Below are 16489 nucleotides of genomic sequence, written 5' to 3' on the forward strand. Positions count from 1 at the left end.
CACAGGGTTGATAAGTATGCAATTTTTATTTACAGTTTTAAGGGCTCTGAAATGGTGTAACCAAATACCTATCAATTATTTTGACCCAACAACTCCATCAAATAGTTAGGCAGTACTTTTGTTTGCTGAGTAAACATAACTAAAATAAGATTGCTAGTTAAACATTGTATCACAACTTTGCAAAACTGGAAACAAAACCAAACAATTCATAAGAATGTTCTCAGTTTGTTTAAAGCAACCGACTTTGGTGTAACTGCCATCAAAACACACAACCCGCAGTAGTAGAAGTGTGTGTGTGTGTGTGTGTAGGCATGGTAGTGCACAGGTGTGCATACCATGTGACTGAGGTCAGGGAGGGTAAAGTGAGAGTGTTCAGCTGTCCTGTGGGATCAGTTTTGGAGTGGGGGAGGGAGGGGAAGGAGAGGGTGGTAGAGACTAGAGATGGAAGGAAACAAAAGGAGAGAGAGAGAGAGAGAGAGAGAGAGAGAGAGAGAGAGAGAGAGAGAGAGAGAGAGAGAGAGAGAGAGAGAGAGAGAGAGAGAGAGAGAGCTGATGTCTCAAGTCTAAAGCCCAGTAGCTCTTATTTTGAACAGGCTTCTAAAGTGACTAGACTGGAGTTTGACTACTGGGCTACCGGTCTCTCAGAGTGGCTTTAGATAAACACTTGAACCAAACACAAAAAAATACAAGAGTGTTTGTGCGGTTACCCCACCATCGTAGTTGTTGTACAGAACTTCCCATGAATGTATTGTAACTGTTGTGATTTATCAGCTACAGGATCAAAGCACTTGCTCTCATCGTTTATGTGAATTAATTGAAACGTCTACTCTGCAAAGACGTTTGTGAAACTTTTCTACCTTCTCCCCTTTTCATGCACCTGTTAAAAGTCTCTCTGAGCCCAACATCATCCACACACACACAATGAAAAACAGATGGAACTATACAGTATATAGGACAATAGAAACATTCCTGGTTAAACACGTGGCACTTCGATAACACATCACAGGGTGCGAATAAATAAATAAGGACCCCATCATCCACCCACTCAATGAAGAACAGGTGCAAATACACATAACAGGCAGTCCTCCTGACATATTTGACACTTAGAAAACACATCAGAGTATTACTTCTACTTCCACTTTGCTTTGAAGGTACAAAGTAGTTATTTGTAACTTTTAATTTATATCAACTTTAATTATTACAAAATTATTATATTTCACTTTCATTATTACACAAACCCACAGAAAAATAGTCCACAGAAAAATGATGTTGCCTGGAATCGGGTTTATTCTTTTCTTTTTTAAATTATAATACAGTAGTGTATTGCTCCATTTAACAATAGTGCAAAATTCGTTTTTTACTTTTTTCATTTTCTTCATAAATATAACAAACATAACATCACAATATAAATAAACGATACACCACAACACATTTAAACAACAATTCTTTTGAAACAGAAATGAAGCCAACTTTTTACTTCAACATTGCACAAAAAATGTTAAATACAGAGGTTTATAGGTATTTCATTATGTACATAACTTCTTGTTTTCTTTCTGCATTGACGCTTTCTTTTTTTATTTTTCGGGGAAGGCTGCGGTCTTGAGTCATGTTACAGCGAGTGCGTTCGCTGCGGTTGGACTCATTGTGAAAATGACCCTCCACTACTATAAATACTTCTGAACCCTTCCACTCTCTACTACGCAGCCTTCAGCGACTGACCTGCTGTTGGTTGAGTTTACATAAACAAAAATCCTTCAAAAAAAGGAAAAAAGACTTAACTTCTCAGAAGTTTGCGACCTTAACGGTATTATGCTACATTTCTTCTTTTTTATCTTCTTCTTTTAAGTTGACACGACACAACAATAACGGAGTGAAGTAAGTATCGGCTTCACTGATAAACCCACCTCGGATGGACCTGTGCATTTCACTTGACGTCGTGTTCGGCAGCGTATCAAACGCCACCGTCTTGCTAGATCTCCTAAAATACTCCATACTCACTTGAAATTAAAAAGACACAAAGCAACAAACAAACAAACAAACCACTCTCATTTAACAAGTAACTTTCCTCAGAGAACTAAACAACAATGCATTGAAATAAATGGACACAAACAGGCCCACTACTAGTACTACTACTTTCAGAGGCAAGCATATAGTAGGAGGCCACACTCAGGGAAGTGTGTTACCCAGCATGCTCTCTGTCAATCTCCTGTTGGTGCGGCGGAATGAGATATGAGGTATGTCACTGCATGACAGGCCATGACACAGAGCATGTTTGCAATCGTCTGTCTGGCTAGTTCCGGGCTTAAAGCAATGCCTTCCACACTGGGAATAGTGATGACCAAAAGTTGATCTATCTTCTCTCTACACTCTTCTTTTCCATGTACTGTAGTACTCTAATATTGCAGACGTGACAACATTTCAGAGGCAAACACCCTGCCAGAGCTTCCTTCCAACACAGGTGACATAACTGGTCAACTTAACTGGTGAGTTACTAGTCTACTTGTCTTAAACAGTCGTTGCAATCAGCTGACTCAGCTGGTTGGATCAAATTTGTGGCAGGGATTTTACTTTCTGACCCCGGGACTGACACCTTTAAATGTCTTGGTGGCCGCTATTTCAAAGCCCAGAATGCATTGCTTTGAGCCAGACGGTTTTAAACAGGCCCATGCTATCTCAGGGGGGCATTCCAAGATCATGGCTCTGTAGTGAACCAGGTTAAGTTCGCCCTGAAATCATCTAATACAAGAGCCTGTTGTCATCATTTTCTCAACAAAATGACACCCGTGGGCTATCCATTTGCAGGTTTACCTCTTGCTCTAGGTTAGCCTGGTTCGTCACTTAACCATGTTCTTGGAACACCCCCCAGGCCAGGACCTCAGCATGCTCCTTGTAAATCTCCTATCAGAGGTGAGGATGATGTATGAGGTGTATGTATGTCTCATGGCAGGTGGTGACACTATTAGGTCAGTACCCCTGCTGGGTACCCGTCACTGCATGGCCAGAGGTCTTGGTTTTTTCCATACTGTGGGTAGTGTGATGTCTTACGTTAGCTGAGGCTACTTATGCTGTACCGTTGAACAACACTGAGAACTGTTTCTAATGCTCTGAGAAGATTTCTTCAGAGAGGGGTTGACTCGGTGTGAGTAAGATTTTTCGACGACAGTATTAACGTAACAGAAGTATCGTCCGACTACATCCATGATTAATCTCTCAATGGCTCTGAACTTGCGGAATATGATCATTAAACAAAAGCAGATCATGAAATAAATTATATGGCTTCCTTTAGAAGGGCAGCAGAGACCTGAACCTGAACTTAGCTATAGTCTCGTTTTTTTTTTTTTTAGAAATCCCATTTTTTTCTCCTCCAACCAGACTTTTTCACACATTTCCAATAAGAAAATACAATTACAAGTAAACTCTAAAACCGAGGGCTTATAGCCTCTGTGAACCGTTTGTTATTAAGTGTGAAGGCGTTGATTTTGCCTTCGACTTGTGTCCATGCACATCTGCAGTGAAAGAGACGGAAACATTGCACATCACTGCCACCTAGTGTGGCATGGCAGCACTACATATCTTTTCCCTTCATTTTTTTAGAAGTTTCTGCCAAAATGAACAGGAGTCTCAGAAAACGTGCATGGCAGATGCGACCAAGAGCAACATTCCAAGGTGAATTCATTCATTCATTCATTCATTCATTCATTCATTCATTCATTCATTCACTCGTTATTGCAATATCATGATATCTTTTGTTTTGTTTAAATTAGACACAGAACGGACAATGGGGGTAAAATAAAATAAAATGTAAAAACACAACATAAAAATAATAATAACACACAACATACAGTATATAACACCTTAAAGTGACGTCAAATTAAGTGACAGTATTTTCTGCACGCTCAAGCACAAGTAGAGAGGAGGAGAAAGAGGGCCTGTTTGGGAAGGGGAGGGTGTAGTTCCGTGAGGTTAAGATTCTCAAGGCAGTAAGGTTTTTTTTTGTTAAGTTTTAGTTTTTAAGTTACATTTAAATATTTTTCGCTCTCTTTTTTTGTTCGTTTTCAAATTTAATACAGTCCTTGTAACATCTCCTGCCCCCTCTCTCCCTCTGTGGAATGAGTCTTCCAACCACTCTACAGCCTGAAGGTGCTGGGGTTGAGTTTTGAATAAGTTGCCGTCCCTCCCATGCTTAGAACAAGGCACGGGACTCCCCCGCACTCTGCCTTCAACAGACAAGGGTGATGGATCATCCATAGACATACATGACCGTGTGTGTCCATATATGTCTATGGGTGGTGGATGTGGACCTACCAGACCTCCCTCCACCTTCCCTCCAGACCCCAGTTCATCAAACAAGTTTGTTGTGTGTAGGTTTCTGGGTCTACCAGAAGCCTTCACACACCACACATACCCCCAACCTACCAAACCCCCCCACGCTCAACCCCCCCACCCCCACATCTCTTACACGGAGCAGTTGCGGCGCTTGGCCGAGCAGGGCTGGTGGTGGTGGTGGCCCATACCGTTCCCATGACTGGGCCCTGGTCCGTGACCCGGTGGTCCGGGGCCGTGGTGACTCGCTCCAGGTCCGACTCTGGGTCCGGGTGCAGTGGGTCCCGGTCCGGCGGGTCCAGGGGGGGGGATCAGCAGCAGGCGGGTCTTGAGTGGTTGTCAAAGGCTGGTGGAGGAGACGGAGAGGGTGGGCGAGGAGGGCGGCGGGAAGTTGAGCAGCTCCAGCACGGCCACCCCCACGCTGCTGCGCCGCGTGAACATGCAGGAGGCCGCCACCCACTTGTTGCTGCGCGGGTTGTACTTCTCGATGCTGTTCAGGCTCGAGCTGCCGTCGTTACCGCCCACCGCGTAGAGCCAGCCGTCCATCGCCACTAGGTCATGCGTACTCCTGTAGGGGGGAGAGGGAGAGGGAGAGGGGGGGTGGGTGGGGGAGGGAGAGAGGGAAAGAGGGGGAGAAAGAGAAAAAGAGAAAGAGAGAGAGAGAGCGATCGATGAGAAGACTACTCTTGCCAACTCTTATCAACAAGGTACAAACTTTACACCTTCATCTCATTTATCAAGACTTGTAGATGAGATTGCCTGTAAGATGGCCTTCAGCACACAGCGTTTTTAACATGGTTTTGCAAGAAATGACCTCTACCCACATTTAACAAGTTTTATCAACGTGGTATAAGAAGTTAAGTTAAGTAAAGTTTACTCAGAGAGAGTAGAGAGAGAGGTTCCATTGGCCCATTGTTTCCGAGTTCTATTATTGCAAGGGGGGGGGGGGGAAATCCCCCTTTAGGCAGACCTAGGCAGACCTGAGGACTGTTCTATTCAATGCTAGGAGTATTATGACACACTCCTTTAGGCAGACCGGAACCTGGTCATGTTAGGTGCCCATAGCAACCTTTTACATTGGCATATCTCTATATACTTAAAGAATCTGTTGTTTACTCTTTTCTCTCATTGTCAGTGAGTGAAAGGCACAAGAGAGATGGCCTAGAGCACAGTGTTATAATATACTCTTAACGCTTCCCAAACACAGCTATGGCAGATGCCCAGGAAAGGCTTTGAGGGACTTTAAGATCAGAATGGACTTGGTCTTAGGATCAGGGCTTGACATTAACATTAGCTTGACACTAATAGCTAGTCAGCCTTTCTACTAGCCACAGCTTTGTGGTCAGTATTTTTTCTTTACATGATATGTCTGAGCGCTGAAGATGAGGTGCTAAAGGAAGATCAATGCTATGAACCTTCTGAAAATATTTTATGCAAATAGGATCTGAGTATGATTATTCTTGAACATCTATAACCAACTGACAAAGGGACAAATGATAGGATAAAGTGTGATATGTCATACCCAAGAATGAATTAAGCTTACAGTGCCAACATGGCTAGTAAGAGTTCAGCTATTACTAGCTACAGCCAAGTTTTACCCATTTTTGGCTGGTTGGCAGGTGCCAGCGTCAAGTCTTGCTACGGATGTGTGATTTGAAGACTGTGTGTCTCAAAAAAGTCTATCAACAAACAGTGACATGCCTTACAGAGGTATCATGGGATTTGGGGGAGATGAGACTTGAATTTGAAGACATCAGATGGAATAGAGGAGGGAATTGGAAACAGGGTGTTTGGTTCCGGGATAGCCCTTTTTTGTAAGAGGAGCCTGGTTTATATCCAGCTTGGAGTGAAGAGAAGAGACATGGAGCTCAGTGCAGCAGCTCTGGCTTATTCATGAGCTGGCTATATAATAGCTCTGGTGATGACTGATTAGTCTGCATCCAGACACCAACCTCACACAGTGAACATGGGGATGGATTTGATTGAGTTGCAGGAGAGTAAGTCTTTGTGTAGTATTGACACAGTGAGCTTTAAAAAGGGACAGGTAAGAAACAAAGGCCTCTCCTCTCCAATATCAATGGCCATCTGCTCATCACTAATGCACTTCATGGCCCTGACTTCACTCTATCAGGAGAGTTAAGACATCAAAGGCACCTCAGTCTTATACACTGGCCCACAGCCTCTTGAACAGAGTCCCATTTAGCCACTACTGATGACTGGAGCAGAATGGGTAAGAAAGTCATACAACTACACGACTGTATTGTCCAACCTGAACCCAGACCTCACAGTTTGCTCACTCTATGGTCCTTGGTCCCCTTTAATAGCTTCAGATTCACTTTAACAGTCAGAGTAATAGTCCGAGGTAAATCAAGGAACACGTGAGGAGGAATCAAGGGGGAAAGACAAGGGGCATTTGGCCTCGGCTCAAGAGATGAGGGACTGTGCGAGCCATCCGAAGTCATCCATTTTCATAACAACTGTCAAGAGAGGCCGTTAGGAGTAAAGTGAAGAGGGACACAATGATTTGATGTCTCAGGCCCTGCCCTGCCCTACCCCGTGGGCTGGCGCTGATTTATGGAAGACTCCAGGGGAAGCCAAAAGTGCCAAAATGAAAAATGGGTGGTGCTCACCACACAGTGATTTTAACGTTTGGTGTGCTTAGTGTGCAGCCATGTTGAAAGTTGGCCATCTGCTGGCATGTTAAAAGTTGACTGAAATGTAATGAGCATGACCAGAAGATTTAGATTCCATCGACACAACATTTAGTGACAGTTACCTGTTCCAAAGTTATCACGCAGGCAGAAAATCTTAGCCTGGGCAAAACCTGACTGTTCACTCTTGTCATACAGTCTGGAACAAGCTAAGAGGAATCCGTTCCCATGGGGACCTTACTCTGGTACTCTGGTGGGACCTTACTCTGCAATTTAAAATCATTGGAGTTCCCTAGACAACTAACCAATCAGTAGTCAATCAACTAGGGATGCACGATACCACTTTTTTGAAAACCGATACAAGTACGAGTACATTGATGTGTGTACTTGCCGATACCGAGTACCGATACCGATTACCACCAAAATACAATGAAAATAAATGCATGGCCTTGTTTTTTTCCACCTGTGATATTTTTATTGTCCATTTCCATGTAGATTTAAATGTTAGTAAATGCCACGCTGCTTTCAAGTCCACAGAACGCGACAAGATTACTGTAATAGCAGTATTGGCACATGCTTGACGAGTACCAGTACGAGTATAATGAGCAGTATCGGGTGCCGATACCGATACCAGTATAGGTATCGGTGCATCCCTACAATCAACTCAACCAACTCACCAATCCGCGGGTGAGTTCTGCGACACCACTCTCCACTGTTTGCTGATTGGCAGAACCGTGAATGAACCGAGCTAGGCGGGTTGGGCCAGACTACTGTACGTACGTAGGATGGCGTCACCAGGCTAAGAAAATCTATGGCAGATACACGCATGTATGCATGGCCAATTGAGAGAGAGAGTAAGGGCTTCCGTACACCGGTTCCAACAGCATTGCGGAGCACTATCGGTTCCGCACACTGGCGCAGACCTGCTAGTGGCCAATTTCATCACAGCAGAGTATGGATAATCAATGGGCGGCTCCGAAAAAAATGGAGTTCTCCCCTAATCGGTAGCCGAGGTCCGTGGACATCTGCGCTCGTGTGTGCTGGGTTGTATTGAAAACAGTGGAATCGAACGTTGGCAGAGCAGTGCTCCGCAACTTTGGTGGAACCGGTGTGTGGAGGCGCTAACAAGTTTCCAGGACCTTCAGATGGAGTTATAATTGCAATCTAGGAAGATATGCAGCATTGGTAAATAATTGTATCAGTCTAGTGGTTTGTGTCTCCCCCTTACCTGCGAATGTTCATGGGTGCGACTCCCTCCCAGGTGTTGGTCTTGGGGTTGTAGCGCTCCACCGAGTTGAGGCAGCTGGTGCCGTCGTTGCCCCCGGCGACGTAGAGCATGCCCTCCAGCACGGCCACTCCAGCGCTGCTGCGGCGACTCAGCATGTTGCCAATGGCCGTCCAGGTGTTGCTCTGAGGACACGGACACGGACACACACACACACAGACACAGACACAGTAGTCAAGTTCATTATGTATTTTTGCTGGATTTTTATGGGGATTTGGAAAACTATACATTTTTGAAAAGTAGATAGTATAAGCAATCAGAAAAACAATGTTTCCATGTGCACAGGTGGCGGCCATCATGGATTTTTCAAAAAGGCGTCCGAAAAACCTATATTTTGTCATTTCTCAGCTTCTGAATAAGTTAGAACATTGATTTTAACTGCTTAACCAACATTTTCAGGGTCACTGAATCTAATGGTGTTAGTTTTATTGTTGTCAGACATTTTGTTACCACACCAATTTATTTGAACTATTGATTTATAGTATTTATGAGTAGATGGCCCACCATTTAAAACATCCCAGCTTGAATGTGCAAAACTGGTACAGTTTACATGTCCACCATTTTGCTGTACATTTACAGGCTTGCCTGTGCAAATCTCACAGCTACATTGTATCCAGTATACAGGAGCAGCGCCACATAGTGAATGTTTTGAGTGTCAACAGGTGTTCAATTTTTTCATTTGGGGGAATCCTTCAGCATGCATGCATTTTCTGTATGATAATACTGGAAACTGACTGCAAGACAGAGTGACAAATCAATTGGTGTTATTAATATTATTAATGCACATACGAGCATGTCATTAACTGGTGTTGGTGAGTGTGCTTTAGTGTAACAGAGAGGGTTCTGTTTGCTGTTTGTTCTGGTTATATTCATGGGTGAAGAACATCGAGGTGAACAAGAGACATGTCAAGCCCATGAGCTCATTAACTGGAAGCTGTGTATTCTATGCCAGTCTGATGATGCCAAGACGGTGGTTCTGGTCCAGAATCCAAGATTAGACACTAATGGACATGTACGAGAAGTAGTTCAAGAGAGGGTCAGTCTGAGTGATTGGGACCATGTTAAAGTTCAAAGACGACTGCAGAACTGCACAGCTGAGACACCAGGGACACAGAAAGCAGTCTAGCATCTCTCCTGTCACTCAGGTGCAACCAACAAGGTTCAAATACAGCATGCAAGCAACCAACATGCACATCATTTCTACAGGACGGTGCATAGCCAAGAAGCGTGGTAAGAAGAGAGGATGAACAGAAATGGATGACCAGGCCCCTCAACATCTAATTCTTCTCACTCCACTCGTCAAGAAACAAAGCTCCATCTGCCAAAAGGCCGATGGTGAACTACTTTATCTGGTCAGAACTGCAAATGCGGAAAATCTCCAAAGGCTGCTTTGGAACAGTCCCAGAATCTCACACTCAAAACTAGACTGAACACCCGCATCTCAGCAGATGATGCACATGCAATTGATGTATGATATCACAAAGATTGTGGGGACAAAACATGTGTCATGTACGGCGAGACTCAGGCCTGACAGAAATACAACTCTCAAAGAAGCCTTGACGTTAACATGTCTGCTTGAGCTGATCAACCGTATTGATGTGGAAACACAAAACAAAGCATGGACATCATTGAAAAAATGTATGTCAAAACATGCTTGATTCAGAAGCCTTGGAGAATCATGAACTTGCATTCAGTAGAAAGTGGCCGAAAGAGAGACACACCCTTGCTAGTCTGTACAATTCAGCTGGGACATCATTGATGTTGCTGGATACTTGTATGGCATCTGTTCCCTGGCCTGTCTTGGTGAAGGTTGCAATGTTTGTCCTTGTCACCTGTGCTGCTTTGTAAATTGCTTTCATGTTATCATATTCATCAGTTGTCATTGCAGCATGCAGTCTTCTTCACATGCTTCTGGATAGTAGGGACTTTTGACTTCTTTAGGTCATTTAGAACAGACAGATTTCAGTTATGGCAAGACTGTGAGGATTCTCTTTTTCAGCCACTTTCTACTGAATGCAATCTTTGTGATATTGGACAGCAATTGAATGTGCATCATCTGCTGAGATGCTGGTGGTCATTCTTGTTTTCAGGGTGGGATTCTGGGACTTTACAGCAGCCTTTAGAGTTTTACTGCCATTTGCAGTTTTGACCTGATAAAGCAGTTCACTATCGTCCTTTTGGTAGAAAAAGCATGGTTTCTTATCGAGTGGACTCGTACGAAATCTTGTGGATAGTGGAGAAGAATCAGATGCTGAGGTGCCTGGGTCAGTCATTTTTCAGTCATTTTCGAGACTTGGTCTGACCAAGTCCATAACAATTAACATTTCCCAAACGGCATGGTTGATCTGCCTCCTTAGGTTTGCTACTGGTTGACTGTTGTCTGACCAAGTGAGTGGAGTTCCCGATTTTTTTGAGATCAGAAACAATATTTACATTTCTCTTGGCCTGCCTAGAAGCAGTGCAGAAGGTGCTGCATCACTGGGAGGTTGTGGCCTGTCTAGTGCAGTTCTGCAGTCGTCTTTTGATTTTAACATAGCCCCCATCACTCAGACTGGCCCCCTCTTGAACTACTTCCAGTACATGTCCATCGGCGTCTAATCTTGGATTCTGGACCAGAACCACCTTTTGGCATCGTCAGACTGGCATAAAACACACAGCTTCCAGTTAATGAGCTCATAATGCTTGATAATGCCTCTTGTTCACCTCGATGCTCTTCACCCATGATTATAACCAGAACAAACAGCAAAACAGAACCCTCACCGTTACACTCCAACCACCATCACCAACACCAGTTAATGACAGTATGTGCATTAACAATATTAATAACACCAATTTATTACTTGATTTTTAAACTGTGTCTTGCAGTCAGATTCCAGGATCATCATACAGAAAATACATGCATGCTGAAGGAAGGCAAAAGGCAAAAATTTAACGCCTGTTGACATTCAATATATTCACTACATGGCACTGCTCCTGTTTACTGGATACAATGTAGCTGGTATGAGCTTTGCACAAGCAAGCCTGGATATATACAGCACAATGCTGGACACGTAAACTGTTTTGCATATTCTAGCTGGGATGTTTTGTATGGTGGGCTTGACAGACATGCATCTACTTGTAGATACTATACAGTAAATCACCAGTTCAAATAAATTAGCATGGTAACAAACTGTCTGAGAACATTAAAACTACCACCAGTAGATCCAGTGACCCTGAAAATGTAGGTTTAGCAGTTTGAATCAATGTTTTAGCTCATTCAGACGCTGAGATATTGCAAAATTATGGTTTTTCGGAAGCCATTTTGAAAAATCCAAGATGGCCGCCATGCAGACATTTGTGCAAATGGAAACATGGTTTTTCTGATTGCTTATACAATATACTTTTCAAAAATGTATAGTTTTCCAAATCCCCATAAAAATCCAGCGAAAGGTTCAGATCCAAACGTAATGAACCTGACTACAGACACAGATACAGATACACACACAGACACACACAGATTAGAAGAACTCTTTGTCATGGTCCAGTGCTGTTCAATGAGACTTTTCAAGCAGGATGTTGCAGGGTTTGTACCATTTGACAACAATGTCTGACTGGAAAGCACTTCGGACGTTTATATACACCTTATCAGACATCACAAACTGTGAAGTATATACAAGGTGTATATGTACATTACATAAGGTATAAGATGTATTTTGGCTGCTGCAGCAAAATTTGCAAGTGAACCGAGGTGCTGAGACTACAAATTGGCCTTGAAAAAAAAAAAAAAACAGTGTCTCTATCAGGAGGTAAAATGGCTTTTTATATGTACTGTGCAAAGATGAGTTTCTATCTGCAGTGCCTTGGGGTTGTACTTCACCACTATGGCTAGACAGTTAGGATTGCACAGGCATCTGCCAACAACTGCTCTTTTTTCCCCTCAAGTGTCTCTTGTTGCCTAGACTGGAAATTGGTCTTTAAAAAAGGAGAGACTACGAGGGAATAAATGGCTTCTTTTTAAAAGTTTTGAGCAAATGGCGGTGGGTGCTGTACCTGCGGGTCATACTTCTCCACTGTAGCCAGATGAGATGAGCTGTCGTACCCGCCCACAGCATACAGGCTGCCATCTGCTCAGAAACAAACACACAGAAGAGGACTCAGAAATCACCCAATCATACACATTCACATAGCTTTAAACCCTAAGACACTACCCCTGTTATAATTCATAAGCTGTTACCAGAATGGCAATGACCGAGTCATAATGCATTACTAAAGGCCCTGTGCACTGTCATTGTGGTGTAGTAGTATGGTAGTTCAGTTTTTTCTGTGACTATTACAATGTCCCAGTGGCGAGACGGTGTCTGGTAATGGCTACACTACAGTCACACACATTGCTACTAGTTAGTCGCTTCTCGCTCACTTGCTACTCGCTCATGGAATGTTAAAGGTGCAATGTGTAAGATTGGTATTGCAACTATGCTTCTCATTGAAATGGTGCTGCCTATTTCCAAATTTGATCTTTTCATGAATATTTACAAAGTAATAAACCAGTATGGCCAAACTACAGTAAGTCTTTCAGCTAAAAATGTCTATTTCTGGAAATTCAAAATGGCGGGTTGTGAAGAAGAAAAGTGCAATTTTCCCAGTCATATTGAATACTTAGAATTTGATGGTGATGGTAAGTATTGTTAAGGTAACATTTGTGAATGGGCTGCATGAATTCTGGAAATGAACTACTAAAAGTATTACATGGCGCACCTTTAGCTGACACTGTAAAAGTAAGAAGTTCACTAAACTGTCAATAATCTGAACTGTGCCTTGGTTACTTGCTGACTAGCCTCGCTCAAATTTAAAATATTATTATGCTGGAATCCACCCACATCACATTGCTTGTACTCTCCTTGCCTCCTCGCTTTGCTGGAACATTCTATTGTGACTAGTAACTAGTAGCGATGTGTAAGAATGTGGCTTAACTTGCATATTTAGAAATGAGGAGTACTTTTTGCTACAGTAAATTGTGTGCTACATTATATCTGTAACACAAATCCAAACAAATTTGCATATTGCCTTTTACCATCTAGATTCTAGACAAAGATCATGATCAAATGTGCTAAGGCAAAGATGCAGACTCCTGTCTTAGTCTGAGCAGGAAGAGAGATGCAGTGGCCTCTGACCTAGTGTTGCAACACGGACGTATCTCCGGCGAGTACTCATGGCAGCGATGGAGGTCCAGGTACTGGTCAGGGGGTCGTAGCGCTCAGCACTACATTAGAGGATGGACAGAATAGAGCAGAGAAGAGGAGAGGAGAGGAGAGGAGGAGCGGATGAGTGGGTAAAAAAGAGGAGATGACAGGAGAAGAGAAGAGGGGTGAAGAGAAGTGAAGTGAAGACAATATGACAGGAAAAGAGCAGAGAGGTGAGGAGAATATAAGAGAAGAGATGAGAGGAGATGAGAAGAGAAGAGTTACAATGGTGTTACAATTATCTATGACAGTTGAGGAAGAGTATGGTTTTGCAAATTTATCTCCATATTGACAGACAAACAAACAAAATAATTTGTGTTCTAGGGAGATGGGTTTGTCTGCTCTGTTTTTTCTCCTAAAAAAGTGCCGACTTGTTCCCCTGCACTGTTGACAGTAACACAGTTGAGTAACACGGTTAACTGTTTTGAAAGTGTTTTTGTGCTATTGATCCCTTATGTGTTGGAAAAATCCTATGAACAGACACTAGGGATTATCTCTGGAGAAGGAAGTCTTGTGTAAGGAGGGTGACTAAATTCAAATCAGACGTTACAGGGATTTATAATGAAAAATGTGTCAGTCTGTATCACAGTGAATCATAAAATACTACTTATGAAGCTCAACAATCACATTTTCTATATCAGTTGCACAGATTAATGGCATTATTGCTAAGGGACATAAGCACTTTCAAACGTATGTTGTTTCAACTCTGTAGTATTTTTATATATGTTTGAAATGACATAGTATTTGTTCATAACGCTGTTGACAAAAAAATCAAGCAAATGTTCGCTTTCATTAGAGTATTTATCAAATGATTCAAGATTAAGCTTGGCAATTTGTTTGTTTGGAAACTTAAATATATACACTATGTAAACATCTAGGTCATTTAGTTGAAAAAAAAAATACTGATAATTGACATTTTGCTTTTGCCAAAAGCGCAGGCGAATCGTAGAATCACTCACATATTTCTGTAGCCTTGCAGCTTTGCTGGCACATGGTACTAAGGATTACACTATACTGAGTGTATTATGTCACAATTTCATTTGAATAATGAATAATGTCTACTTTCCCCATCATACAACTGAGAGTGGACTGTCAACTATTATACAACCTAGGACAGACTGTGCTTGCTGCCCGCCCCATAAACAGTACTCTCAGTCATAACCTAACAAAAAACGAGATGCTGATGGATATACAAGCAAATGCAATCTGTGCCTGTAGGGTCCCCAATAGGAATGCAACTGAAAACAACCTACTGAGCGATCTACAAGTAAAGGCCTGCTGAACCACCATATTGCCAGGCCTGCTTGAGTGATTTACAGTACAGTATGTATAAGAAACTGCAACGTATGCCTACTTGGCAAGTCGATATGTGTATATGTGTACAGGGCTGGATTAAGAAGGCCCAGGGCCCATAGGCTACAGGTTGCTCTGGGCCCCCCTGGAAGGCAAATTTCACAACAGATTTACATAGACAACGTCATAATTACAAGCTATGAAGGATAACAAGTCTGCCAGCTGTGGGGAAGAGTACTAACAGGACTTAAAACTATACATGACATTACAGATTCATTTTTCAATACTGCATCTTGCCACAACTCTGCAATTTTTGACTTTTGGCCAATCGGGGGGGGGGGGGCCCTGGCAGGTGGGGCCGCTATGCTGCAGCCATAACTAGACTGTTCATTAATCCGGCCCTGTACGAGTATGGTGTCTATACTGTACCTGTTGAGGCACGAGGCCCCGTCGTAGCCCCCGGCCGCGTACAGCAGCCCGTGCAGCACGGCCACGCCCAGGCAGCTGCGCCGCGTTCCCATGGACACCTCCGGCTGCCACGCGTTGCTCACCGGGTCATACGACTCCACCGTCGCCAAGTCTGAGGTGCCGTCGTACCTGTCGGAGACAGACGAGAGAGAGGGAGAGAGAGAGAGAGAGAGAGAGAGAGAGAGAGAGAGAGAGAGAGATAGAGAGAGGATGAAGGAAAAATACTGCTCCTCAGGTCGCACACATGACTGGTGATGAGTCAGCGCTACGAACTCCTCGTGACCCTCGTGAATCAGCTGCTTTTGTTGTTGTTTTCGTAAAACGGGGGTGTGGGGGTCAAATACAAGGGCGTGATAGTGAGAACTCATGGTTTAGATTTCACGGATTTTGTCTCTTTCATCTGAATATAAGATCAATTCTGCTCAGAGAGGCTTCTATTTCTTTCCAGCGTGTTTCATCCTGTTTGCAGAGATGAAGAGACATAAGATGAAGTTAGGTAAGATAATTCAGGTGAGTAGATGTTTTATTCCCCCACATAAGATACACACAGGTGAGGACTTTTTCTAGGATTTTTTGGCATGAGGGAGCATCATGGCAGGTTGCGGGGGGGGAAGGGGGGAATTTACTAGGGGCACTCAAAAAAGTTATTTATATATATATAAAAAAAGAAGTATGAGGGTGCACCCGCGGAGGTATGAGGGTGGAGCGCCCCTATTTCCCCATTCAGAAAAAGCCCTGCAGGTAGTGTGTCCTGGACTGACTCAAACCCACGTCCGTTCAGTGACCCTAACCACTGTCAGTCTGACTCACTGTCAAACAGAAGCCAAATCATCAAGTAACTTAATGATGCTAAGCCCCCATGATTCTAAAGATGACGTAAATACTGTAGAGCCCTAGCCATAACACACCCCATGAGTGTGTGTGTGTGTGTGTGTGTGTGTGTGTGTGTGTGTGTGTGTGTGTGTGTGTGTGTGTGTGTGTGTGTGTGTGTGTGTGTGTGTGTGTGTGTAAACGGCCATCAATAATGTAGTAGCAAAAACTGTTTCGAGTGGGTTCAAATAAAGAATTCAAGTGTGTATGTTTTTCTCACATTACATCAAATTTTGCTGATGCTTTTATCCAAAGCAACTTACAGTTATTTACAGAGTATTGGTTACATTCCCTGGAGCAATGTGTGGGTTAGGTGTCTTGCTCAAGGGCACTTCAGCCATGGATGTAGTGTAGGTGAAGGGAGAGGTCAGGGTGGGATT

At 43.2% G+C, this 16489-nt stretch overlaps 1 protein-coding gene across 3 annotated transcripts in view; it reads right to left on the minus strand.

Annotated features, from left to right (window-relative positions):
• Positions 1–4401: 4401 nt before the first annotated feature.
• klhl17 (kelch-like family member 17) overlaps positions 4402–16489 on the minus strand; it is a 47416-nt gene continuing 35328 nt past the window's right edge. Inside the window, exons 9-13 of one of the 3 annotated variants that reach the window (XM_063208982.1) lie at positions 15201–15368; positions 13410–13498; positions 12289–12362; positions 8203–8384; positions 4402–4891 (exon numbers count right to left, since the gene is read on the minus strand). In XM_063208982.1, coding sequence (XP_063065052.1) covers positions 4663–4891; positions 8203–8384; positions 12289–12362; positions 13410–13498; positions 15201–15368 — 742 coding nt within the window. In that variant the 3' untranslated portion in view covers positions 4402–4662. The remainder of the gene's footprint in view (positions 4892–8202; positions 8385–12288; positions 12363–13409; positions 13499–15200; positions 15369–16489) is intronic. The other 2 variants (XM_063208981.1, XM_063208983.1) reach the window with 2 other exon arrangements.

This window comes from Engraulis encrasicolus, chromosome 10, assembly GCF_034702125.1.
Source record: "Engraulis encrasicolus isolate BLACKSEA-1 chromosome 10, IST_EnEncr_1.0, whole genome shotgun sequence".
Lineage (NCBI taxonomy): Eukaryota > Metazoa > Chordata > Actinopteri > Clupeiformes > Engraulidae > Engraulis > Engraulis encrasicolus.